Source organism: Cornus florida, unplaced genomic scaffold, assembly GCF_030987335.1.
Source record: "Cornus florida cultivar Cherokee Brave unplaced genomic scaffold, ASM3098733v1 CherokeeBrave_3.0.0_Hap2_Chr01, whole genome shotgun sequence".
NCBI classification, from domain to species: domain Eukaryota; kingdom Viridiplantae; phylum Streptophyta; class Magnoliopsida; order Cornales; family Cornaceae; genus Cornus; species Cornus florida.
The window spans coordinates 93,234,987-93,262,722 of NW_026775571.1; the positions used below are offsets into that span (position 1 = coordinate 93,234,987).

At 34.8% G+C, this 27,736-nt stretch overlaps 4 protein-coding genes and 1 long non-coding RNA gene across 6 annotated transcripts; 1 reads left to right on the forward strand and 4 right to left on the reverse strand.

The window, feature by feature from the left end:
- Nucleotides 1-237: 237 nt before the first annotated feature.
- On the reverse strand, nt 238-3,256 carry LOC132306749 (E3 ubiquitin-protein ligase CSU1). Its single transcript, XM_059804300.1, has 2 exons — nt 2,862-3,256; nt 238-1,094 (listed from the first exon to the last, which is right to left on the reverse strand). Exons 1-2 carry the CDS (start codon nt 3,098-3,100, stop codon nt 422-424), a joined length of 912 nt encoding a protein of 303 aa, XP_059660283.1. The 5' UTR covers nt 3,101-3,256; the 3' UTR covers nt 238-421.
- Nucleotides 3,257-6,105: 2,849 nt separating this feature from the next.
- On the forward strand, nt 6,106-14,046 carry LOC132306756 (universal stress protein PHOS34-like). The gene is made up of 2 exons (XM_059804307.1): nt 6,106-7,002; nt 13,730-14,046. The coding sequence occupies exons 1-2, from the start codon at nt 6,282-6,284 to the stop codon at nt 13,747-13,749; spliced, it is 741 nt and encodes a 246-aa protein (XP_059660290.1). The 5' UTR covers nt 6,106-6,281; the 3' UTR covers nt 13,750-14,046.
- Nucleotides 14,047-15,969: 1,923 nt separating this feature from the next.
- On the reverse strand, nt 15,970-17,767 carry LOC132306765 (uncharacterized). Of its 2 annotated transcripts, none has more exons than XR_009482098.1 (2): nt 17,481-17,767; nt 15,970-17,399 (listed from the first exon to the last, which is right to left on the reverse strand). It is a non-coding gene; the product is annotated as an uncharacterized LOC132306765 (long non-coding RNA). The 2 variants fall into 2 exon arrangements; XR_009482100.1 differs by having other exon boundaries at nt 15,970-17,409.
- Nucleotides 17,768-18,494: 727 nt separating this feature from the next.
- LOC132277619 (uncharacterized) lies at nt 18,495-21,713 on the reverse strand. The gene is made up of 8 exons (XM_059779462.1): nt 21,348-21,713; nt 21,250-21,265; nt 20,882-21,069; nt 20,338-20,410; nt 19,683-20,099; nt 19,147-19,596; nt 18,812-18,933; nt 18,495-18,716 (listed from the first exon to the last, which is right to left on the reverse strand). Exons 1-8 carry the CDS (start codon nt 21,711-21,713, stop codon nt 18,495-18,497), a joined length of 1,854 nt encoding a protein of 617 aa, XP_059635445.1.
- Nucleotides 21,714-26,756: 5,043 nt separating this feature from the next.
- On the reverse strand, nt 26,757-27,552 carry LOC132307656 (uncharacterized). Its single transcript, XM_059805516.1, has one exon. The coding sequence runs from the start codon at nt 27,407-27,409 to the stop codon at nt 26,906-26,908; it is 504 nt and encodes a 167-aa protein (XP_059661499.1). The 5' UTR covers nt 27,410-27,552; the 3' UTR covers nt 26,757-26,905.
- Between the last annotated feature and the right edge of the window lie 184 nt (nt 27,553-27,736).

Here is a 27,736-nt window from a genome sequence, read left to right on the forward strand (position 1 = left end):
TAAAAATTTATTCTATTCTAAATTTTAAATTGGTTCAATCAAACACTAAAATGGTTATTATCATTTCATTCCTACACATTTCATATTTACAACCAAATAATAAAATGAGAATGACGATTCCATTCCATTCTCACTTGCATTCCATTCCCACTTGCATTCCATTCCATTCCTACACACCAAACGTAGCATTAGTTTCAACTCCCTATATCACAAAATAGAAAGGAGTGGCCACAGGCCTAAAGAAAGGGATGAAATAGATCACCCATTTAAAACGAGAATTCCCTTTCAAGTACAAGGATGCTTTCACATTTATCTTACAGGAAGGAAAAAAAAAAAAACAACATGCTGATAAGCATCTAGAAAGTGCAACTTACGGAAAATCAATGTTAGGAAATTAGTATACAATTGTCTCACGGTGACCTCAAGTCTTCATTGCAGGCCTCACCAGCCCCAATCCACTCCCACTTCCCAGATGCTTGAAGTCTCTTGCTTCAAGTTGATCTCCATGGCCAGCAAAGCCTGTCCCTCCTTTGGACAAAACCACCAAATTCCTCTCTTTGCATCCCTTGTTGCAGACCAAACAAACCTTATCAACAACCATGAATTTATCTGCACACTTCTTGCAGAAGACGTGCCCACACGAGCTCAAGGCCACAAGCGACAGTGTGTTTGTCAGAGTGACCTTGCAGCTAGGACAGATGAGGGTCTTATCAAGAGATTTGGATTTCTGTTCTGTGGTGTCTTCCGTGAAGTAGATTGGAAAAAGGGTTTTCAGCTTGAGCTTTTCACTGCCTTCTGGACAAGTTGTATTTGTAGATGGAGCTTGTACTTTAACAGAAGCTTCTGGTGTAGCACAGGGCAGCCAAAATGCTTTCATGGTTCTGAGTGCTTCTTCTTCGTAAGAAGTAGCCTTCACACTGTTCGCCCCATGGAAGCCATTCTTGTCTCTATTGTAGCTCTTATCGTTGTATTGTGGTACTGCACCATGGTTTTGCTGATCAAATGCATCAAGCTCTCTGGCTTTCTGCACCATTAACTTCTCCTCTTCCTCTTCTTTTTCTTGCTTTTTCTGAGAAGCATGGGCAACCAGCTTCCTGCCAAGGAATATAAAACATATCTTTCAGCACAGATTGACATAATAAATAAGAAACAGACAAGAATAGAAAGAAGGTGGTTACAACACATGCGTTGAGGTGTGCAGTTTGCAGAATTACAGTAACTTATCCTGTTAATAGTGTTATGATTCGTGGTTGCACTAAAATTGATAAAAAGGAACCTGCAAAAGATATTTCCTTTTTGCTTTAACCAATCAAAGTGAAAATTCATAAAGAAATATTCCTCTTGTAGTAATTTACTGAAAAATAAACAAACACGCATTGATATTACTCTTGTAGTATCAGATATGGGGCCATGGGCCCTCTGAACTTCACCTGGGAGTAGTTGAAGCCAAATTTTCAGTGATATATGTTAAAAAAATTAAGATTAAGATTAAATTTTCAGTGATATATGCTAAAAAATTTAAGATTAAGATTAAATTTTCAGTTCGATGTGTGTGTCTGTGTCATTTTGTGACCATGTCCCCTGTCAGGATGTCTATGCTTTCTAGGATAAGATTTTGTACAACATAAGAAAAATCAACACTGCATGCATTTTGCATATTTCATGCTTTAGTTTTTTTATTATTAAAATAAAAAAGGGAAAAGGACATGACTAATTTCATCGACATCAACATCTTTTGGTCGCATCTATGCAATGAAGCACGGATATGGCGTATGGCCACAATAGAATATGGACGCAAGAACATAGCGAATCCTTAGCCATTTCTTCTCTCAATCATTCAACCATAGCACACAAATGAACAAAGATTGTTATTGTTATGGTTACTGCACAGCCCATTACCCATAACATTATTAAATCATCTGCCCTCCCTTGCCTAAATAAAATCTACAAACGCGTCAACATTAATGCTCATAATAAACAGTGCCTTATCAGATTCTAATCTTTCAAGCAAAACTGCAAAAGCATAGGTTAATTGCATTTACAGCAGGTCTTACTGACCACTACCAGATGAATGTCCAACAAGGTGATCCTCAAAGTCAAGGTCAAGTAGTCCATCTACCATTGAAATGTTAAAACCATACTCACTCACTGCACACTTGAAATATCTCTTCCATCACCATGACTATCCCTAAGCTAAGAGAGGACTTACTGCCCAGATGCTCTAAGAAAAGGAGCTCCTTCCAGTATTATTTATTTATAGATAGAAAGAATTAGAAGCTATGAATGAAATGAGCATCCCAAAACTGTTTTATTATCACCAGCTTTTTTAATTTCTTATTTAAGGCACAAATTGGAAAATGCTTCTCCATAGTCCTCTGCACCAGGAATGACCCATCATCATCTATATGCAACATATATACATTCCAAATTGATAATTCAAAGCATGCATGTTTGACAATTTAAATTAGAAAACATAACATACTATCACACTTACGGCCTCATAAGATAACCACTACAACCATATCCTAACAAACATGATATATCAAAAAAATTCTTATATATATATATATAAAATCTCAATTTTTTAGATAATTAACCAAAATTATCAAAAAATAGAACCCTATTCCTAATCCAGTCTTCAAAATTTCTAATCCCGCAAAAAGTTAATATTTTAAACTAATAACTACACACATCAAAATATAGATTCTAAAACATGAGCTAGAGCTATTCAATTGATAAAAAAGAAAATTCAATCAAACTATAGATTCCAAATAAGATAGATATGTTTAGTCAATTACACCATACGAAGTCATCAAACTGGCACAGTAAACTACCAAAGAACAAAAAAACAAGCAACCGACCTTTGAATGTCTTTCTTCTGAGACAACAAGCACTCAAGAATGCACTCCTTACAGAAGACGTGACCTTTTTGGCAACACATCGGATCTATGAATGGTTTCAAGCAGAGACAACAAGCGTCGAACGGCTTGATCGAGTCCCTGCCGAGCCTCTCCTTCTGAGTTCCGTACCCGAGCTTTCGCTTCTCATCGTATGTGAAGAAGGCGAGATCATTGTTGTTCTTCGAATGTCTCTGAGGCATATTGCAAAGAAAATCGAAACCCTAATATAGGAGAGAGTGATCGAATTGAATGATTGGGGCAGATGATTGACACAGATCGGGAGTGGATTGTAAACCCTAGAAATATATAAATCACAATAATCAGTCCGATCTAGTAATAGATATCGAAATTACGACATACGTAGATATATATATATATATATATATATATATATATATATATACACGAAGTATATTGTACTCCGTAACTAGAAAGGAAGTTTTTATGTACTTCCCCACACGGAAATTTCGGTGTCCATACGCTGTGGGGTCTCAAATCTATGATAATCCTAGCCAATGATGATCAGTCCGTCTGATCATAGGACAAGATGTGGGACCAAAGAGTGTGAGATGGACCCCGCACAACTATGAGTCTATGCGGGATCAGTGTGCACACCACCCACTCCTGATCATTAACTCTAATTTCAGAAGTGTGGGCAACTGTGGTAATATTTTATAAACCAAGATAATTAAGAATTTGTGTCAATATATACTACGTATATATATATATATTTTTGTTGGCTTCTGTCGGAAAAACTAAAAATAAAAACTCAGTCTTGGACCATCTAGCTTTTAATAAGAAAAAAATGAAGCTAAAAAAATTGATGTACAAGTCAACTAAAGTTAGAATCCCAGGCAAATAAAAAAAAAAAAATTATACTGGCAAATTGCCTCCGTTCAATTAATGACTATTTTTATTTTAAAATTTGATCACACATTTCTTCTGTTTTTTACAAACTCAATCAACTTTTTCTCATACTCGTTGTTGGACAAGAGTTCACAATTTGTTACCAAAAAAATTTCCATACCATTCCTTACTCAGCAACTTTCCAAATTAGAATAGGAATCTAATTTAGACAGAGACATATTATATAGACTGTAGTTGTTTTGTAACTTTTTGACCATCCTTCAAACAATTATCACGTTTAATTGTGATGGACTAAACGGGTCCAATTAGGGATGGTAACGGGAGTAGTTTTGGAAGGGTTTATCTTTTCTTGTTTTCGCAACTGTTTAGAAATCTTCGCCTCCTTTTCGCCCAAAACAACCTAAAAATGCCTTATTTAGTTCAGAATTTCTCCTTATTTTTTAATTTTTTTTCCTTAAATACAATTATATAACTATTGAAAAAAATCATAAAAAATGGGCAATTAATAATTTAACATAGGTATAAGCGTTCTTAGTTCGTAAGCCTCCGCAACTCACTAGAACAGTTGAGAAAGTGAGTGAATATGACTTAAGGTTTCTAGAGCTAACTATATATACTAATAAAATAAAAGTAATTTACTCATTCTATCTCAAAAAAAAAAAAAAAAAAAAAAAAAGTCATATTTTCTTTTTTGGTCTATCCCAAAATAGTTGTCACTTTCTTGTTTCAAACAATATAGTTTGCATCTTTTCATATATGTCATTAAAGTTAAAAATTTCAAACTTGAATATTCAAAATTTAGAAGGGCAAATTAGTAACTTTTCAAGTAAATAAGCCACCTCCCATGTGTCCCTTTAAAAATTCACTCCCCAAAAGTAACATCTAAATTGAGACAGAAAGAGTAGTAATTTACCTACTTAGATGGGGCGCGGCTCGGTAGGGTGGGGTGACCTCCCCTAATCCCCGCCCTTGCCTGAGTTTTCATTACTAAAAGTCATTCCCGTCCAAATAAGTTATTTCAAAAAATCGCTATAAATGATTCAAGGACACTCTATTGGATTATTTTCCTTCACAATGTTGGGCTGACTTGATGAATTAAACTCGATCCATTTTCACTTGGACAAAGGAAAGATGTTGAACACAGTTTGGATGTAACGAAACAATGAGCATTTCTACAATTTGAAGACCAAAACCCATCTCTATTTTTCTTCATCCACTATTACAGACACTTGCAACCTTAACACTGATCTTATCCGGTTGCCTCTTTTTATTATTTATTATTTTTATCTTTTATCCAGTTGCCTTTTATATAATATTATAAACAACCAATTAGACAATTAAATGGTAGATCAATGAATGAATAATAACTTAATCATATATATTGTAAAAAACATATATAGTGGTTTTGAAAATGATTCTAATCTTGCAATGCTTTCAATATATAACATATATAAAATAGAAATTATTATCAATAGCTATTTAAATTAGTATATTTATTATTCTAGTTCAAAAAAGTGTTATCTTATCATTATTTAAAGTCTTACAAAAAAAATCCTACCCTTGTCATTTTTAAAATTTTTATTTTTATGTGAATAAAGTTTCATCAACATGTCTCTCAAAAGGATCGATGGCCATCAGTAAATGGTATAACCTTTCTATCCTCGTATGAGAAGGATAGAGAGAGCCGGCTTCGTCAATATGTATGTGATTACTTATCTTATAAAAAAGAAGAAGTAATAATTAAACTTTTTTTAAAAATATCTTTGAAAAATCACATACATTATTAAGATTTGCTTAACTTGTAACTTAGTTTCTTCTTTCGATCTTGATTCAAGTTTAAGCTTTGACTATAAAAAATAGCTCAAATTCAAACATGAAATTGAACCAAACAAAATAAACTGGATCAAATTCTAAAGTCTGGTTTGGCTAGTTTATAAACCTTTTCAAGGACTTGGAAAACTAATTAAAAAAAAATTATTAATCCATGTTATTATTATTACTATAATTTTAAACTAAGGCTAGATTTCAATTAGTTTTCTCAAAAATAATTTCCAATTTCCAATGACAACCATATAGAATCTTATATTGCTTTTCGAATTTCCACGTTTCATCAAAAATGCTCCACTGGACTTTAAGCTGAGTTTTGCGTGCAGCCAAACGAGCACCGATCTGTGTCGCAGATATTCTCCACGCCAGTATTATTCTGTACCAATCTGTAACTCATTGCATGTCACGACCCCACTCGCCCAAAAATAACTCATTCTATATTTCCCAAGACTTTTTTACATATTCAACCAATCACATCCTCACGTCCCCTGAGTTCCACTGCTCCCCACCTCACCAAATCACCTCACCTCACCTCACCTCTTCCCAATTCTTCATCAACAAACCCCAGCACCCTCTACACTCTCTGCACACAAATTACACTCTCTGCACACAAAGCTACATTTCACATACTGAAGAAGATATAAACATATACAGTATATATATATATATATAATTTTATATATAGGCATGGCATCACCGAACAAATCGCCGGAATATGACCGTCCACCGGCGGCGATCCTAGTCCAGCCGGCGTCCCCTCGATTCCCACTCTCACAATCGGGGACTCCCACTGGGGCCCACCGGAAGATCGCGATCGCCGTCGATCTGAGCGACGAGAGCGCCTACGCCGTGAAGTGGGCGGTGCAGAACTACCTCCGCCCCGGCGACGTCGTGATCCTCCTCCACGTGCGTCCCACGAGCATCCTCTACGGCGCCGATTGGGGCGCGATCGACCTATCCCTCGACACCGACACCACCACCCAGGAGTCTCAGCAGAAGCTGGAGGACGATTTCGATGCGTTCACGACGACAAAAGCGAACGATTTGGCTCAGCCGCTTAAGGACGCTCAGATACCCTTCAAGATCCACATAGTGAAAGATCACGATATGAAGGAAAGGCTGTGTTTGGAGGTGGAGAGGTTAGGGTTGAGTACGGTGATTATGGGAAGCCGAGGGTTTGGTGCTTCGAGACGAAACACAAAGGGGCGACTTGGAAGCGTGAGCGATTATTGTGTGCATCATTGTGTTTGTCCTGTTGTGGTTGTTAGGTATCCTGATGATAAAGATGGAGGAGTCGACAACGGTGATGGCTCCGGTGTTGCTGCAAAGGCGGTGGAGGCTGGCGCCGGACTCCATACGGTGCCAGAGGAGGAGCCGGAGTATCACGATGCATCTGATAACCATGCAGGTTTGGATTCTACTTCTACGTGTAATCTACAGCTTCAATAAGTGCTTTCATAATCTTAATTGGCTTACTTTGTTGTTAGAAATGTGACAATTAGTAAGACTTTGTGGTATGAGATAAAGGCAACGATAATGGGTTAGAATTTTTTGAACTAAGATAATTTTTTGTTGAAAGTTCAATGATGCTGCTTCAAAGTTTGTAGTTTTATATTCTTATTTTCCAATAGGAATTAGGGTTCCATTATTCTTAATTCATAAATCTTATTGGATGACCAATTCAGTGAAAATGAGGGTTTTTGTTTTTCCCTTAATTTTTAATTTTTTTATTTGTCACTCAATTTAGTTTTGTTTGCTTTATTTTGATTAATTTTAGGTTTTTTTTGCTAACTCAACTTCAGAGACTCGGTATATTATGTTGGAAAAAAGAGAAAAAAACAATTAAAAAATCTTTTTGTTGTAGTAAATGTCATAGTGGACTTGAAAGTTCCTTTCTTCGTATTTTTTTTTCTTCGTTTGCGTAATTGACTCATTGTATTAGTCTGTATGGATCATGTTATGTGCCCAATTCAATTTGTTAATGTGTGACACTTGTGGGTTTGCCTTGAAACTTATGATTCTTATATCTAGCTGTGGCATCATATCATAAGCTCACCGTTTATTTTTTGACATGATGATATCCTTGCTGCCAATTTTTCTTGTAAGTTAAATTCCTTGTGTGCTTCTCATTCGATGTCTAGATCAGTCTTACACCCCAACCCCCCTCCCCTCTTCCTCCTCTCTCCTTTTTAGAGGTCTTTTAATTTTAAATAGATTGTTGATTCAAATGTTTGATCAGTTTCGTGCAGAAACTATGGCTATTCATTTCTAGCGAGGTTTAAGTATAATCCCTTATGCCATCTGAGGTTGCTTTTTTCTGTCTAGACAGCGGTGTTAGATGCGGTTTTACGACTGACAACTTGATCTTGATTAATTGGTTCTCTCCAGTCAATATGATTTTTGGAATGAATTTGGAACTTTGGATCAACTTCTGATTATCTCTCCTTTTGAGGTACCCTTAAGAGTGTTAAAGCTGTAGAGCTTAGGATGCTGCAGTGACATTTCATTTGCACATTTGCAAAGAGATTCTCTCTTTAGTGGGGAAAGATGAAATTGGAGTTCTTTTAGGATGATCTATTGGTAGACAGGATAGAAAGTTATGCATCTTGTTCAGAGGGACTCTCTCTCACTCTGTCTTCAGGTTTTATTTCCCTAGGACCTGATTGGCCCTCCGACATAGAATTCCCATCCAATTCTCTGTCTTCCTTCATCTTCCTATTCTCGGCACATACTTTTAACTAGCCCTTTTTTTGGCCGGCCTCTCTCCATATCAGGTACTTCTTTCACTTATAGAGTCAGTGGTCTTTGACCTCACTTACCTTGCTCCCTTTTAGGTGGCCATAGATGGCTATATTGGTAGATAGGATAGAAAGTTATGTATCTTGTTCAGAGGGACTCTCTCTTTCACACCATCTTCAGGTTTATTTCCCTAGGACCTGATTGGCCCTTTGATATATGAATTCCCATCCAATTCTTTGTCTTCTTCCTTCATCTTGCTACTCTCGGCACATACTTTTAACTAGCCTTTTTTATTTTTATTTTTTGCCAAATTCTCTCCATATCAGGTACTTCTTTCGCTTATAGAGACTTAGGCCCCGTTTGGATTGGCTTTTCAAATGTTGCTTTTGACTTTTTGGGCTTGGAAGCTATTTTGAGTAGTATTTGACTAATTTATTAAAAGAGCTTTTGGGTCTTGGAAGAGCGTTTTGGAGAAGCTGGTACCCTCTAACTTTTTCAAAATGCTCTTTTGAAACAACACGGGAAGAGTTTTGATGTTTTAATGAAACTATAGAAAGAAAAAAAATTATTGAAGAAAGAATTTATAAAATGAATTAAATATATATTATGTTGAAAAAAAATAGAAGAAAAAACTAATTAGTTAATTGACAGTAAGAATGACCTACTTATAGTAGAATTAAGTTTGTTCTTGCGATGAGTGTTTTGGACCATTAACTCGTTCATGTGGTTTATTAAATTTCTTAAACCGTGAAATGGTTTTTGCAATCTATTATTATTATTATATATGGGGTATGGATAAATTTTATTATATTGAATAGTTTATTTTTATATGTTTAAAAAAGAGTGGTATAAAAAAAAGGTTAAACTACTTTAGGTTGAAAAAAAAAAAAAAAAATCATCTAAGGGCAAAATAGTTATATTAGTGGTAGAATAACTTTAATAAATGTTTTGCTAAACAGACAAAAAAAAATAATAACTCTTCTAGGATTAAAAGCTCTTCTAAGATGCAGTTCCCAAACACTAGCATATGAGCCAAATATAAGTGATAGCTTCTACTTCTCTTTTTCTGCTGTGTAAAAGCAGAAGTAAAAGCTATGCCAAATGGGACCTAAGTGGTCTTTGACTTCACTTACCTTGCTCTCTTGTTAGGTGGCCGTAGATGGCTATATTTTCTCCATCTAAGTGGATCACTTGGGTTGTCTGGTGTTAATGTTGTATGTTATTTTATTTTTTTCCGTGTTCTATGTAAGTTACAATAGTCTAATATTTTGATAATGTATGCGCAATAACTCAGACTCTGAAAATACAAGGTTTTGAGCTTATTGCATTGTGGTGTTTTCTAGTTCTGTTAATTTAATGACTTCGATTTTCCTTTGTGTTGGACTAAACATTAAGAGGAACATAAATTAGACCACAGACTAACACTAAGCGGCGCTTTTGTCGTTATTGTGCCGCTATAAACCTCATGTTGATGTGCGTTGTTGGCAAGAACTGACTCATTCGCACTAAGATGGGTTGGAATTGTATGCTTTGTTTGATTTATAGTTATTGATTTTTTTCCCCTGACAAGTACCTGACTTGTTTGCACCAAAATGGTGTAACAACTTTAAGTTAGTTTATATGTTGTTGCTGACTAGATTTGTTTCTCTTTTCTTCAATTTTCCTTTTCTTTCTTAGGGAAAAGAAGCCATTGAGGAAGAATGGAGGGGCCGGGGGGGGGGGGGGGGGGGGGGGGGTTGGGGAGACAGTTTTTGTGGGTTTGTAAAGGAGCATTGCACATGGTATATCCCTGCACTTGACCTTACCCAGCCTCTTAAATGCTGATGTCTAACCATTTAGCATTGCATGGGTTACATTCGTGCCTTTTCCTTGGCCAGCAGTTTTTAGTCTTTGCTGAAACAAAAATATAAAGGTTGAGCCTCAGGTGAAACCTTCTTGTCACTACAAATGGAGATGGAAGCATTAAAATACTTTATATGCTCTTTAGGCCCTAACCGAAACATGAATAAAAGGCGTTGATGGACTGTAGTGCTAAAAAACAAAGTGTGACATTGGATAGAGCATGAAGTGGAGCAAGATCTAGGACCTCTAGGTGCTAATAGCACCTTCTTAACCCTCATATATGGATCAAGACATATGGTGGATAGATTATGAACTCGTCTAGGATTATAAAGTAAATTCTGAGGTTATTAACAGGGCTGGTGAAATGTGAAGTCCTACATTAAATGGAGGGGAGTGGGGGTGAAGGCAAAATCGGGAGCAATCGGCAGAACTTAAAAATTTATTCATGAGTGCAACTCCACGGTAGAATGGCTATACATGAGTTTAGACAAAACATTGTTGGGTTGAGTTGAGTGCAGTTTGAGTCTATAAGTATTAATACATAAATAAAATTTTAGCATAAAATAAATATTGTCCTAAAAAAAGTTGTTATCATCACTAATTAAGGATGCTACTTCCAAATAATTGGTGGAATTTTAGGAAAAATTATAGAACAGTTGGGTTTTTCTAAAGTTACAAAAAATAAATTAGGGGGAAAAAGGAAATTTTATTTACACAAAATTTGGTTCTATTATAAATATATTAAATCAAAAATTTAATTTAAATATATTGAATTAACAGTTACAGCAAAAAGTTTTCTGGGACCCTTGTTCTCTTCTGCAAAGGACAGAGAATTGCCACTGCCTTTACAACATAGGCTCCATCAGCTTCAACGTCATCTCTTTCCCCCTCCCCCTATCTTCTTCCCCACATTTTAGGTTTCAAATATATCGATGAGAAAATTTATTACTTATTACTTATGGATTGGAAAGAGAAAAGGAATCCAAGACATATAATATGAGTATGCGGAATTGGATATGATGGTGGTGATGATCGGATTTGGGATAAACGTCCATGAAATGCCTTTGAATCTGCTCTAATCACTGATTCATAATCTGAGCACCACTTTGGTCACTTTGATGTGCAGATTCTATGACTAAGGTCTAGCCTGCTATAGACACTTACTTTTGTTATAGGAAAAAGATAATTGTTTAAGAATGTAATATTTGTTGAGCTAGATCTTCAAGTTATGAAATCATTAAATTTTTATACTTTTTTTTTAAAAAAAACATATTTCTTATGCGTTAAATAGTCACTACCTTGTCTTTGTCCTTACTTTTCAAGATTTCTTGACATATTCGTGTCACGCCATGCTTGTTTCCTTTTTCTGCATTTGTTTCCCTGCATACTTTAGCGGGCTCAAAACAGTTCAATTTGGCTGATTTGCATTGTTGAATTGAGGAATGATAAAAAAAAAGGTTGTGTTGTTGATTATTTTTGTAAGGGATGTAAAGTATACGCCATTATTACTATTGGAATATGTTTTGGACAGTTCTTGTCTGAAGCCAGTCCTTGTTCTTTCAGGGCACTTGGTTCCTATTTGCTCTTGATAATGGCTGCTCAAGTAGTCCTTTGTATATTGTTATATACACACTCCGATACTAGTATGATGTTTAAAGTTGTCTAGTAAATCAGTTCTATCAATTCAACTTTATGGCATGTAGCTGCATCATGCTGATGAATGGTCTTAGCAGATTATGGAATTTTTTTTTTTTGAATGGTAGATTATGGAAGTTGTCTACTAAGTCATTATGCATTATATAATTTCAAGTAAGTTTCTTGAAGGTAAAAAACACAGCAAAACATCAATAATATTTTAATTAGAAGTTAGTATCTTGATATGCATTTTGAAACATCAGAATCCAAGCTTCATTAGATTTTCGGATAAAACTTTAGTCTTTACTTTTTGGTCTCAAACCTTGCTCTCAACCCAGTTATTGGCTGTAAATCCAGGATGTTCTCATGTATTAATTAGTATGGTTTGCTTATGTAGTGGAATTAAATTAGATTGGGGCTAAATCCACTCATCCTTTTGCTTGTGTACTCCATATTGGGAACAAGCTTCATATTGCTTGAGGTCAAAATTGTTGATTGGGTGCTCCCTTTTTTATTCTTTTTTTTGGCTGTGTATTCTTCATGTGTATGGGGTCTGCACCAAAGCTTCACTAATATATGGAAGTCATTTTCTTCTGAGTAATTCAAATTTTACTTGCATGTTAGCATTTGCGATTCTTTAACTTGCCCTTTTGTGGTGGATTGGGGGTTAAATTATATGATCAAATTTCAAGGGATAAAAATTTGTGGGATATACATTATTATTATTGTCATTATACTTTTATTATTCACATTATTTAGCAACTTTTAAGAACACTCTCTATACTTCGTTGCTTGGTGTCTGCTTGGTGAAGAAGTTTCATTTACAGGTACTGTCTTTTACCCCTCTCTTGTGACAGAACATGTTAACACTAATAAGGGAAATGTTATGTACTTTGCTACACTAGCTTTACAGTCGCAGATTTTATTTTATTTGATAAGTAACTTTACAGTCGCAGATTTTATTACATAAAATACTGCTTTATGCCCCAATGAGAGGTTGTATGGATTTTGACGCATAGTTGGAGTCTGATACATTCTGTTGGATGTCATTGCATTTTAGAAACTTGTCAAGAGAGATCAAAATTGTTTTGCTGCATGCTTCTTATTCTTTCAACTCTTTGTAACCTATTGTAACTCTGCACAGGAGGTTGAGTTTAGATTTCTCCTGCTAATGTAGCATACTGTTCTTTTGAGGTGAGTACCTTTTAGGAATCCCTCATCATGGTCTTGACAATACCTGATTAATTAAGAATATGCTGGGCCCTCAGAACTAAAGAATTCCTTAACATTTTTTGTGCACAGCCATGTCTTCACTTCCACTGCCATCTTTGATCAGAGTGTAGTGTTGAGGGAGAAACAAGATTGTGTGCATGTAGTTGGGATCTCAGGTAGTTAAATGGCTTTGTTGAAAAAATTCTTCTTTCTAACCCCCGATAATGGAAAATTAGAGAGGTACTATGACCAAGCTAGGCACATGCAGGGTTTGCCAGGTATTACTGGCCGGACCAAAACCCTGAGATAGTTGGGTACAAAAAGCCATCATTATATGATTTGTGAACCATTTGGTCAAACATCTGTTAGTAGTGTGTAGTCTGGAAAACATTTACATTGTTCTGGAGTGTTGGACAGTGATTAAGCCAGATTCCATGGGTAAAATGACCATTCCTCTTTTTGCATGTTGACATCTGGTGGAACTGAATAATTCGTGACCGTGTATCATCTAATTTGAATCCAGCATGGAACAAATAGTTTCTTTTTAAGTTAGTATATCAAGAATAATTTTATAATGTTTCTCCATTTAAAGTGTATTTAGTGTCATATTTTCTGTCCTCTTTCATTATGGTTTCACAACTTTCACAGAATCACATCTCATGTTTTTGTCATGAAATGATCTGAATCCAAGATGTCATATTTCACAGATTCAGATAAGGCTTCTTAAATAAATGGACGATGGGGATGCTGAGATGCCTGGGAGTCGGTAAAAATGATCTCTCACGATGTGGATCCATGCCATGTGAAAAATGTCGTGTGGTAGTGTTTGTCTCTCTCTCTCTCAAATCTATGACGCTTGGAGTGATTGGCTTGGTTGGTTCGTTGTAGGTCACCGATTAGGTTGTACTGCCTTCTTTGTGATGAGTTTTTGTAGAATTCATGTAATTACTGCTTTACAACCTTTTCCTTTCAGTTTTATTACATGTGGCCGGGAAGTTAGTAAAGCTGGTTTTGTTTTATGGTATTATTGTGAATTACAGCTTCTTCTTTCTTGTTCCTCATGTTGATATATTGTTGTTGCCTTGGGATGCGAGTTGTAGAAAGCTTCTATGCTGGGAGAAGGATCCTCTGTTAGCCTTGTTTCGTCGAGTCTTCATGCGAAATGGAACCCATGGAATCAATTGAATGTGTGGTATCACGTGTGCTGTTTGATCAAAACTCCAACATAAAAAGGCTCGGAGGATCCAAATCCATGTGAAACCTTGAGGTGAGGCTGTGTTTGGCGTGAATGACTATTGAGGCCATCTCTGTTTTGTCTACCTTTCCATTGTTGTAGGCTTTGAAACTCCTGTTGATCAACAGAGGCAGAAAAAACAACGTAATTGAACCTTGACCCTCGAGGTGGTGATCAAAATAATGCAAGACTTGGTGTCCATTTGCGCTGTTGTTGAAAAAAATTCTCTTTTTAATGTGTTTTGTAGCAGGGTAAAAAAAAAGTGCCTTTTAGTTGGTAGAAATTTTGGTTCAACAGAGCTTCTAGCCAAAGCTAAAAATGGGAACTTTTGCAAGTAGAGGTAAATATATATACATATATAGAGTCCTGGTCTCTTACTCCTCATGGAACGGTATTTTTTATATAGGCTGTTAGATTAAATCTAAATGTCATTTTTTAAACTCACTTGTAGCCTTTCTTTTTAACACAAAACTAATCTCACTCTATATTTAGTTTTTATATTTCATTTTACCATTATCACCCAATGTAACAATAAAAGGTAATTACTAAAATAAAATTAGAAACATTTGAAAAAATAATAATACTAGTATATTTTATTAAAAATTTGTTTTTACTTAGATGTTTCTCTTGAAAGAAACAAAGAAGAATTATAAGATAATTGATAGGGATTAGGCGATGATAGAATGCTAAGGGCAAATGATTATTCTTTATGGATAAGGTTGTGAGAAGAGCTTCACCAATTTTTTTTTTGGGTTACCTTGTTGTTTCTGAGGTGGATTCTACCGTCCCATCATAATCCGTACATCCAACTTAAAATTGAAATAAAAAGAATTTTTGTTTAAACTTTAAATAAAATTTTATTCAAATTCAATTCCAATGAATTAATTCGATATTCCAAAATGCAACATTACAATATATTTGTTGGTAAATTTACTTATACGAGAGAAGTATATTAATTTACTTATACTGAGAACAATGCTATAATATTATCATACTGTTGTTGTAAAATTGAAAGATACAGATATTGTTTTTCTTTCAAAGAAACATCTAAATAAAAACAAATTTTTAGTAAAATATAAAGGTATTATTATTATTATTTTTCAAAGGTTTCTATTTTTATTTTGGTAATTACCTTTTATTGTTACATTAGGTGATAATGGTAAAATTAAATATAGAAACTAAAAATATGTTGAGTGTGATTTTGTGTTTAAAGGAAAGGCTATAAGTGAGTTTGAAAAATATGTTGAGTGTGGTAATCTAGCGGCCGATATAAAAAGTGTGAATTAATTTTCTTACTCCATGGAGAGCAAGAGATCAGGACTTTTAGAACATGTTTGACAAGGTATTTCGTTCCAAGAAATATGAGAACAAAACATGTTTGGCAGAGTAAAAGTGTAACCAAAATTAATAAAACAAAATTGTAATAGTCCATTTTTTTTTATTTGATTCCATTTTCTGAGATAATTCAAGAATTTATGTCTTTGTAATAGTCCATTTTTTTTTATTTTAAATTTCAGATAATTTGAAATTCTTTATTTATTTATTTTATTAAAAGAGTCCCCAATTGCCATCTTGCAAAGTTGCGAATTTTATTAGAAGAGTCCCTTTAATCTCTAAACCTTGCTATTTTAAGTGTTTTTTAATACTTGTCATCATTAAAAGGCAATTTCATTGACATCAATAAGATAAAGCATTGCAATCAAGATCAAGATCTACTAACAAACACAAACAGGTCACACATCCGAATTTTATTGCTGATACAAAATACACACTGGAGGTACAAAGCAAGTACTCCAGCCAAAGATCAAACAAAAAATACTAACAAAATCAATCTTCCATACTGAGCCCAAGGAACAACCAAACCAATATCTCTTTTCTTGTCTTCACCAAGTCTGAGTTCCTCTCTAGTCCAAATTTGCCCAAAATTGGCACAAAATAGATTTCTAGCAACTTTGAGCTTCAAACCACTGGACCACATCCTGTAGATTAGTCTATTGAAGGACACCCTCCCATTTGCAGCAAGACATGAAGCACTTCCAAACTTCCTTAGCCAAGGAAAAAAAAACATTTAATTTGTTCTTAGTGTTGAAATGAAGCAACCATCATAGGCAATGCATAAGACACGCTTCAGATAAATTTTCATAGAATAAAATTTTCATTTCTCAAATCAAATCGATACAGAAATATTCATTTAACATACAGAAATATAAGTATCATGTGATGTCTCTGTCTATAATATATTCGTTATATATACTGTTAAGATGTCAAACTTGAGTTAACATTGATGAATTAAGTAGTTAATTTCCTTTGAATTATTACTTTTTCCATGTATTAAAAAATCTCCAGCCTTAGGCTATTCTAAAGTCTTGACCAACCACTAGAAAAATATCTATAGCTGAAGCTATATTAGTAATTTGTTAAAGTCTACTCTGGTTGAATGTTCGTTCTTTTCTAATGCGAGTTTGATTTGTGGTTCCGTCCCCAGATTCTATTCAGCTTTTCATCTTTAGGCCTACACTTTGTAATGTCAGATTGTGGACAGATATGGGACCTTGCACTTTCTCATGATCTTGCCTTTTATTGCCGTCAAAACCCATTGAAATTAAAGAACCCCTACCTCTCCCATTAGCAATTGCCTTTGTTACTGCTAACTTTGAAATATAATAAGAAAAATTAAATGAAAATATTTAAAACTTAAATATAGATTCGTCCATAATTTTTTGTTGGTATATTTTAATTACTATCTTAATATTATGCCTGATGGTCCTTAATCAATTGTATAGGTAGAGAATTTGGATTAATCAAATTGTGAAATAGAGATAGACAGCTTGGGGAGAAGAAGAGTGGACCTTTTATTGGCAAACCGTCGCCGGAGAAGAAGACCGGAGGTTGCAGACGGCGGCCGGCGTCTGTGGTTGTCCTAAATTGGCCGGAAAATCAGATCACAGATTTGTACTGTGGAGAGAGAGGCGATGAACACAGAGGCTTCAGATCTGCAGAGCCAGTCGTCGATTTGTACTGTGTAGGGGAGTCTTTGGCAGCTGCGACACTAATCGGCCGGAAATACAGAGAAGAGAGAGAGAGAGGCGATGCACACAGAGGCTTTGTACTCTGAAGTTCCAGTCGTCGATTTGAGTTTGAATCTGGCCAAATCTTCGAAATTTTAGCGAGAGATGAAAGATTGATAGTTAGACATGAAACCAACTTAGACATGAGAAGCTCACCACGATTTGCTCTTAAGCAGTAGTGGAGTGGCGGCGACTTGCCAGACAGCTTCTAGCCCTAGAACATGTTCCTATTTGTGTTTATAGTTGTTCTCAAATCAGAACAAGTGGTTTGAAGTGGTGCAGTTGCTACAGTGAAAGTTGGGCCTTGAATGAAGTCGGAACAACCAAGAACACCAATTTGGTGTTCCAAGATTTCAGCCTTTTTGACAATGTGTTATGCAACTGTGCAAACCAGCACAGCCCGGCCCAAACGTGTAGTGTTCCAAAAATGGCTTACTGTTCACTTTCTGGAGCAATACACCACACTACAGAAACCAAACCAGCCCTTAGGGCCCGTTTGGGAAGTGTAATGTGATGTAGTGTACTGCTTTAACTTAGAACAGAACAAGTGTTTTGTAATGTGATGTTTTGAAATGAGAATAAAACATGTTTGGTGTTCCAAGTTTGCTCTACCGGATCATGGAACAAAAACATGGTAGAACATGTTTGGTAATGTATATTGTTCTAAGAAATATAAGAACAAAACATGTTTGGAAGACTGAAAGTGTAACCAAAATCAGTAGAAAAATAAAATAATTAAATATGTTGGATTAAAAATGTTTTTAAATAATGTTTTCTTGAATACATTTTTTCTAACTTTATTAACTATAAAGTTAAATTTAATTATTGTATAATTTTAATACACAATTGATATAATGAGAAGTATATATATATATATATATATATATATATATATATATATATATATATATATATATTGTTCCTCCATTTATCTTAATTTATTATAAAAACCATTAAAATAAATTATAAATTGCAAAACCTGTTAATGCTGCATAGGTTTTTGACAGTTGTCCCCTACATTATTTCAATATGGAACTGAAATAAAGTTTCAATATATTAAACATTTCATGAATTTTAATATATTACATACATGAGTTTCAAAAATATTACAGCATCCGTTAACAGTCACAATAAAAGTTCATGAAATAAAATTAAACTTTCAATATTACATCATTTCTCAACAGCCACAATAATAAACAACAACAACGTGAGTAAAAACAGTAAGAATATAGTTATAGTAAGACAACAACAACATCCATAGATAATGTAGTTTTGCCGATTTTGTTGAGCTTGCATAATAGCAATTACATCATCTAACTCTTCCTGCACATGACCACCCACTTGCAGACATTGGTGCATGTCATCCAACCATATAAATGCACGATCATGTAACTAAATTAGAAAAAAGAGTTGTACATTATTAGAATGCACCTGTAACACTAAGATGTAGTTAAAATATTCTTACTAATGTAAAGAAAATTGTATACCTCCCAAGCTGGACATCTATAGAATGAACGTCTATAATTTTTAGAAGTTCCAGCCGTATAAAGATTCATTCGACCCTTTCCACATGCATAAGGTGGCCCGTCACCCTGTATCTTATACATGACTGCATATGCAAATTATAAGACTGATCCAAAGAAGTTAATAAAAAATATAAAGTTAATCAAAATAGTTATTACAATTATCCAAATCCTAAGAAAGAAATAAAATAAAGTAGTTGTTACAGTTATTCAAATACTAACAAATGGAACAAGTATAAAGTAATTATTACAGTTATCCAAACATAATAACATGTAAATCCTATTTCAAGGGTGATGACTTGCATTCCATATAGTATCAGCAATATAATCGCGTACAATATCCATTGGTCGCGAGCGAGACTGCGACACATTAGGTTGAACATCAACTTCATCATCTCCAAAAATTTCATCTATCATTGCCTCCACAGTTGCATCATTAAATATTGGATCTATATGCGCCTCCTTTCTTATAAAGTTATGAAGTGTGCAGTAAGCTAAAACAATAACAACTTGAGCTTCAAACTTATATGGGGGCATTTGCTTCAAGATGGGGAATTTCATCTTAAGCATCCTAAAACAACGCTCAATTATATTTCGTAATGACGAGTGCCTGTGATTATAAATTTTCTCTCTACCATGGGGTTGTCGATGAGCTCTACGGTACTCTTGGAAGTGGTACCGTTGGCCCCTGTAGGGAGCCAAGAAATCCGGTTGATTGGCATACCCGGAGTCCACCAAATAATATTTCCCTGCCATTTTACAATCTATAAGGCACGTTTGGGAATCATGATATTTTAAATAAGTATTGCAAAATTATTAGATGAATGACATTTACCTTCTGGAGGCATTGGGAAATGCAAATCCTCATTATTAATGATCTTGTTCAGTATTTTAGAATCATTAGCAGACCCCTCCCATCCTGCTACGACGTACGTGAACATTATATCAAAATCACAAACAACCATTAAATTTTGTGTTGTATCCCCCTTCTTACCACGAAATTGTATTTGTTGGTCTACAGGCACGTTCGCATGAACATGAGTTCCATCAATTGCCCTTACGCAACCCTTAAAAAAAGGGTGGTACTTTTTTGACTTCCTTATATGGTTAGGAACTTGGGTAAAATCTGGAGCGACAATAATCTGTTTCCCTAAATCACAGGCTTTTTGTAAAACCGTATGGAAGTATTTTGAAATTGTATAGATAGAGTGTTGAAATCTTTCTGCGACCACACGATTCCTTTCATTATGAACTAAAGTAAGCAAGAATATGCCAACTTATTCATAAACACTTACACCTGTTGAGTCTTTTAACCCTAATGACTTAAGCTCCCCACACAACTTCAAAAAAACTAAGGGTGGACATCCTGAAATTTTCAAAACATCTACTTTCATGTCCATGCAAGATCTCCATTATATATGCTTCCCCGGTTAAAAGAGAATCCTTATAAGGTCGTTTCTCGTAATGTTTCTTATAATAGTCCAACATACATGCCATTATGATGACACACTCATTCTCCTTATCACCATCATCATACAAGTCAATTATTGTCCTAATATTTATCTGTATAATGCAACATTTAATAAACATTATAAATTACAATCATCTCAAGCAAAATACCAAATAATAAATCAAAGCAAGACAACAACTAAAATTAAAACAAGCGAAATAGTTATATTGTCATTACAATGAAACCAAATAACATATCAACGAGTGTACTTAATATTACAATCAACCAAAGTCATAGCAAAAGATAATAAGAAATAAAAGCGACGCACCAAAAGTCATAATACGTACTAGTACAGTCATCCAAAGTCATAATAAAACCAACATGCCAAGTCAAATTCCATTGATCCAACCAACCCTCTTTTCATCAGGAAGGTCATTAAGAAAGAAATCCCTCCAAAGTTTATCATTACATAACATCTGGGTGACCTTAACATATTGTTTCATATCAACGCCCTCCAACTTATTCAAAATGTAACATCATAATTTAAAATCACCCTTTGTCTTATCTGGAGAATTGACTTCAACCTGCCCAGCTTCATGAACTGTTTTCATATTAGATGATGAAGAAGCGATTATGGCCCTTTCAATTCGATCTGTTTTCTCTCTACAAGTCTCACTCATTTTCTCTATGACACGATCCATTGTGGATGCAAAACTCTCTCTCCTTGGTTTCTTACCACGAGGGTCAGGAGAAGGAGTGAACTCATGATCGCCTAACTCAGCAAAATCATCATTAAGGTCAACTGAGGTATATGTGCCTTCATGGTGTGGGGGGGCTTGGTTGAGAATGGGTGGACTGTAGGATGTATAGACATGTGCACCTGTAGTGTGTGTGCCTCCAAATATGGTGGTGAGCTTGTTAAAATGATTTCATGGCTTTTTTCGATACTTACCATACTGGGCATTCACCTACAAATTATTAAATTACTATTAATATTAAGTTAAGTATAATTTTTTGTAAAATCAACATATATTTATTTAAAAAACTAACCTTGATCAATCTAGTCCATCTTTCATTTTCAACTATAACCATGCCCGTCTCAGCATTGTATCCCGCGCCTGTTTCTCCTAATAAACTCATAAAAGCTTTGTAGTCTACCCTCATGTGGTTGAATTTGCTCTTAAGTTGTTTCGGTTCATAGTTCTTGCCTGTACGGACCGTCATGCCTTTTCGTATATTCTTCCAACCATTTGGAGTAAAAGTTGTGTTATTCCGATTACCAGCCTGAACTTCTTCCTCTGTACAGATGATGAAAGCTTCAAGATGAGAATCATCCCATACTAGTTTTTCATCATCGGTATTGTCTGTAAGGTCCTCTATTTCGGAGTATACCACATTGTCAGCATTGATATCCATCTAATTACATAGTTTTAATAAAAATGTGTTAAAAGGGTCATTAACAACTGTAATCTCCTCTTAAGAAAGTACAAATACATTTACTAAGTTGTCATAATAATATGACTCATCATGAGTTCTACAACTTCAGTATCAGTAGAAGTTTAATTTAACCATAATTGAATAAGTATTGATTAGCCCTCAATTCAATGGTCTTGTTGATGTACTCTATATTATAATACCATGATGATGTTTTTTGCATTAACACTTATACATTTTCAATTGAGGGCAACGAATACCCTGTCTACTACAATTTTCAATTGAGGGCAACAAATACACTTATAAAAAATTCCACTATGTTCAATAACTGCTTCCATGTTGAGTTTCTTACAACTATAATCTCCTCTAAAGTCATTAAAACCTATTTCACCAGTGTTCCAAATCAAGAGTCACTTGAAAACCCTTATGCTTATGCAGCTTAATTTCAACACGAAAACCCACAAATCAACAATGGCATCTTGCAGACAAAGTTTCTGTGCACAATAAGGGGGAAATGGTGGAGGAAAAAAAAAAAAAAAGGCATGAACTTTCAGACTATATATTCCTTGAGGATTTTACAACGTACACAACATTAGAGGATGGGTTAATTTATTTGGTACAACAATTAGTGTAATATATATTTGGAGTCCTTCAGTGAGAATGCCGAGAAACTAGACATCAATAAAAATTATAGCTACCCCAATTAAGTACACTGTTAGGTCAAGGGAAGCACACAAACATGGAAATTCGACCAAAGCCAATAAACATATATCTATATACAAAAGAGAGAATCAACCAAAATCAAGCATCATTTTGAGTGTCTATAATCCATGTATCCATATATATACATATGTGTGCCAGTGTGTGTGTATATACACACAAATATAAATATACGCTCACACACCTGTTTGACGAAATGCCAAGTAAGAGCTGCTCTGAATTTCTAACTTCTAAATATTTTTGAAGAAATCCAAAATAGCGAGAAACTCACTTGGTGTCGACGATGTGAATCCGAGAGTGCAGAGAGCAGCGACGAGGTATGGGTTCGCCAGAAAGAGCAGAGCAGAGGTGAGACGGATGGTTTGGTCTTCAAATCTGCATACACAGCTTAGTGATTTGAAGCCCGATCTTCAAACAACTAGACTTTAATTTTATACACAGCACAACGAAATGTGATGAAGAAGAAGTAGAGGAACTCACCGGTGAGAGTACAGAGAGTAGCGGCGAGGTATGGGGTCGCCGAAAAGAGCAGAGCAGAGGTGAGACAGAGGGTTCCTCTCTTCAGATCTGTGTACACAGCTCAGCGATTTGAAGCCCGATCTTCAAAAAACTAGACTTTAATTTTATACACAGCACAACGAAATGTGATGAAGAAGAAGCATAGGAACTCACTGGTGAGAAGTGATTGACTCTCGGAAAGCTTCAACCCCGGTACACTGTGAATCGCCTCTGTGAATTGTCGAGAGAACCCTAGAAATATTCCACCTAATATATTTATATGTGTTCTCAGAATGCTCTAACTTTGGGCTGTTGTTCCAAGCTCTACAGTGAATAGTGGGCCGCCAATATTTTGGGTACACTTTGGAACACCAATTTTTTGTTCCGGAAATTGGCCCATTCTATGAAATTGTTCTTGCACTGTTGGACACAATACAACCCATCTTCAAACAAATTGGTGTCCTCAATAGTGTCCATTTGCACTGTAGGGAATAGCCCATCACAACATAGAGCATCTCCCAAACAGGTCCTTACTAGCCTCACGGATAATTTATGAAATTTAACCCAAAGCCAAATATTGTAACTTTTGCAAGTAGAGGTAAAATATATATAAAAAGAGCTTATTTATGAAAAAAAAAAAAAAAAAAATTACTTATAAAAAATGTTTTACATACTATGTTTTCAAACACTGTTTTATCTTCTAACGACGATACCTTTTTTTATTTTTTTGACAGCTCTAGATAAGAATTACTTGCTATAAGTGGGAACATTGTGAATGGCAGTTTCTTGATGATTTGACTTGAAAGGAAAAAAATCAATTGCCACTCAAATCTTGTACGCTCAAAGTACATGAAAATTGATGATAAATTGTGAGAATTTCATCAAGAATAGAACAACCAAATTTGAATCATAACATGTTTGATTTGAGTCCATTTTTTTATTGAACTGCAGGGAATAAGTTGAACCCACCATAAAGCTGTGATGACTCCGAGTGAAACAAAGGTGTCCTAGAGAAAATCTTTCTAGTTTAAAACAGTTGGAATTACCATAATACACTATATGGATGAGTAAAAAATTTTGATCCTCTCAATCCAAATCTCTCTCTGATACTTCAATCATGTGATCCAGCTTCACCTTCACGCACATCATTACGTCGGCGGAATTCAACTTCACGCATAAAAATATGGACCACATAATTGACGGTGAAATTCAGCCACATCATCAACAGCAACATACATCTATATATATATATATATATATATATATGAGGAATGACGAGTAAAGATTGAGTTGGGGTCTGAATTTTGTCTCGGTTCAAAAAATAAAAAATAAAAAAATTGTTAATCCTTTCTTTTATTGTAACCTAGTATATATGAGAATATATGTAGGGTTTGTGATGGGGTATAAGACAATATGTAAAGCTGTTTTAGAGTTTGAGAAAGAGAGTGAAAAAGGATTTGAGAATTCAAACATATAATTTACTGGATCTTCACCTTAAACGCGGGAATTAGTAAAACTATATAAATTTTTGTATCTTGTGTGTGATGCATGTTTATATAACTTTTTGTATCTTGCATGTGATGTATGTTTATTTGTTGTAGTGCCCGTTATCATGATTCATGAAGGATGTATCTTTTCATGATTCATGAAGGACGAATCTTTTTCATAGTGCATGTTAGATAATTCATTGTATTTCATGTCTTCCACCATTTAAAATTCCAATGGGCTAGCCTCATAAATTCTTCTTATAATTTTTTTAAAAATTTATTTTACCAAGTTAGATATGATTTCAATAATTGTCACGTTAATTCATTAAAAAAAAAAAAAAAAAATTCTATTAGTTAAATCACAATGTCACATCAATAATTTTCACGAAAACAATCATTTTTCTTGTAAACCCAACTTGCTACAAAAATACTAATATGGTTTATGTTAGGCACGTGGAAATGTCGGCGATCGCATCTCTTCATCCTCCTCGGATTCTACTATTAAATTTACCTGTGTAAATTGTAACCACATAGCATTGTTATTTTGCTACCTATATATACACTATATCTATATGTAGATTTATATATTCATCATATATCTCCTCCTTATATAAACCTCCCCAAGTCGATGTGATGACTCTCTGTATTGACATATTGTTATACTCTTTGTTAATTTTTATATGCCAATAAGGTTGATTAAAAATTATTATACAACCATAGATTATGAACAAAGGAGAGAGAAAAATAAAATAAAAAGCTATTATGAGATTCCATTCCCAACACATTTGCTTCAGATGTGATTGAAGGATTGACTTTAAAGGATTAAATTATCATAATCTAAACTGACACCTAAGTTGATTTAGAAGCAACTTTTATATGAATCACCGACATTACTCAAATTCGTCCACTAACAAATGTCGCATCGCAACATGTGTATCTATAGACATAGAAGGTATTCTTTGCACCAAATGATATTGTTTTACTATACGGATCAAGAGCGGATCGAAGAATTATGAATGAAATGGGTAAATATTTTTTTGGGTGGATTAATACTAGTAATACTTTTTTATTATTTATTTATTTATTTATTTTTTTTTTGACTGGGCTAAAATTGGCTTAAATTTTTTCTTTTTTTTTTGGGGTGCGCTCAAGTCCAGCAGAGCCCCCCTTAAATTCGTCCTTGGCACATATATGACCTAAGGCGAATCATATGTTGGGGTTATGCGCAACCTATTTTATATTCGTGATATACACTAAAACGACGTCATCTTGGTGTACAAGACCCCTCCAGACAGGAAGGATTATGGTCCGAGTATGTATATACACACATATATAACAAATTGAGCTACTTGTGTTAGAGGAAAATTCTGAGCCATTCAATTCTTTTAAACCTCACAGTCTCTGCTATATAATTCAAAAGAGAGGGACTGTGTACTTGTGATACATATAACCTTGAAAGGTAAATAAAACAGGGAACAGAAAAACTTGTGGCGCATGCAGGTTAAGAAAGAATACTCTCTTTTGAATCTTTTATCAATTGGTCATGTTCAATTTTCATGCAGACCTCTGACAAAGACTGTTCAAAGTGTCAATTAGGACCACGGAAGGAAGCAAAAGAATAAGAGGGTCAAAAGCAATGGCATCCACATGCCTCTTGGAACAGTAGGTCCCACATTTTCTTTGAAAATCTTTTTCAGCCATAACAAAATAGGACTCAATACTCTTGAAAAGACTTAAATTCTCTACTTTTCGCTTAAAAGGAAGCACGATACAATTAAGTCAGGTATTGTAATTGTGAACCATGCAGTTCTAGAGCGTTCATGCATCTAACTTCATTGTAGTGAAATTAATACACAGTGTGTCCCGACATGATTATTGGTTCAAAATCGTGTTTTACATCAATTGTAACATTGTACCTAATAAGAATTTAGTACGTTATCCCTTCCATTGTTGATAAAAAGTTTCTGCAATGGAAGATAGTCTATATTTGTCGTAAAGCTCTTTGATTGAAGCCTAAAGAAAATTAGCCACAGTTTTCATAAAAATAATCAGATTATATATATATATATATATATATATATATATATATAACTAACTTTATGCTAATCATGTTGTTGTAATAGTAAGCAACAAACCAATAATTGTCTGCTGAATCGAGGCAATGCTGATTAACAATGAACAGAACATTTAGTCCTTAACAGGGAAAATGGAAGTTGGGAGATAAAAACACACAGACACACACTAATTTTAAAGCAATTACAAGGTGATGTTTATAATAAGCTGCTGATGAATTAAGCTGTTAGACAAATACATGGACAGATCAAGAATTCAATGCTTTGAACGAACAGAACAGAGCAATTAATCTTATTATGCATGATTTATACATGTACATATAAATATGCACATACTATTTTGAAATCAAAGAAAAAGGGTTTCAAGAATACTACATGAGAACAAAGATCATCACTTTTAAATGACTCTACTGGACGAATTTTCTTCACTGCTAGAGTCGCCCGAAACCAGAGGCATAGAAGACAGAGGAACAACTTGATTGTCACCATCATCCTCGCCATCATTGTTGTTGTTGTTGTTGTCGCCATCATTATCATGATCATGGTGGTGGTGGTCGTCGTAGTCGTTATCATCATCATCATCATCATCTTCTTCTTCTTCTTCTTCTTCTTCGTCTTCATTGTTATGGTCTTCGCTATGGAGATCATGACGGTCGTCGTCAACATTGTTGTTGCTATTCACACAAGTTTGGCAAACTGAGACTGTACGAGGTACGAGCTTGGGGCCTGAGGCGGACCACGGGGTTGGAGACTGGCAAGTGTGGCAGAGAAGGGTTCTGGAGTGTTTGGCGACTAGGAAATTGGCGGTGTGAACTCTGGTATCGCAGTCCCAACACAGGTTTGCTTCATCTGAATCACAGTACATTCTTGCAGCAGACTTGCACAACTCGCATTTCTTCATTTTTTTTATTTATTATCTCTCTCTCTCTCTCTAAACTCTCTCACCTCTGATGTGTTTATTGTATCTGAATCTTGAATGAGAGCTTGTAATTCTAATTCTCTACTTCTATTTTATAATGCGTGTATCTCAATTGTTCTGGCAAGGACACGATAAAAGAGAAGAGAGAAAGGGAAAGAAAACTGTGGGAAAGAGGGCCAATTTGTAGCACTCACAGGGTATTTTCGGTAGAAAAAGTTAAATTCGGGATTGTATTGAATTTTTTTTAGCAGTCAAAATGAACAGGTTTAGAATGAAGACAAAAATGATAAGTTTAAGAAAACAGGTGTT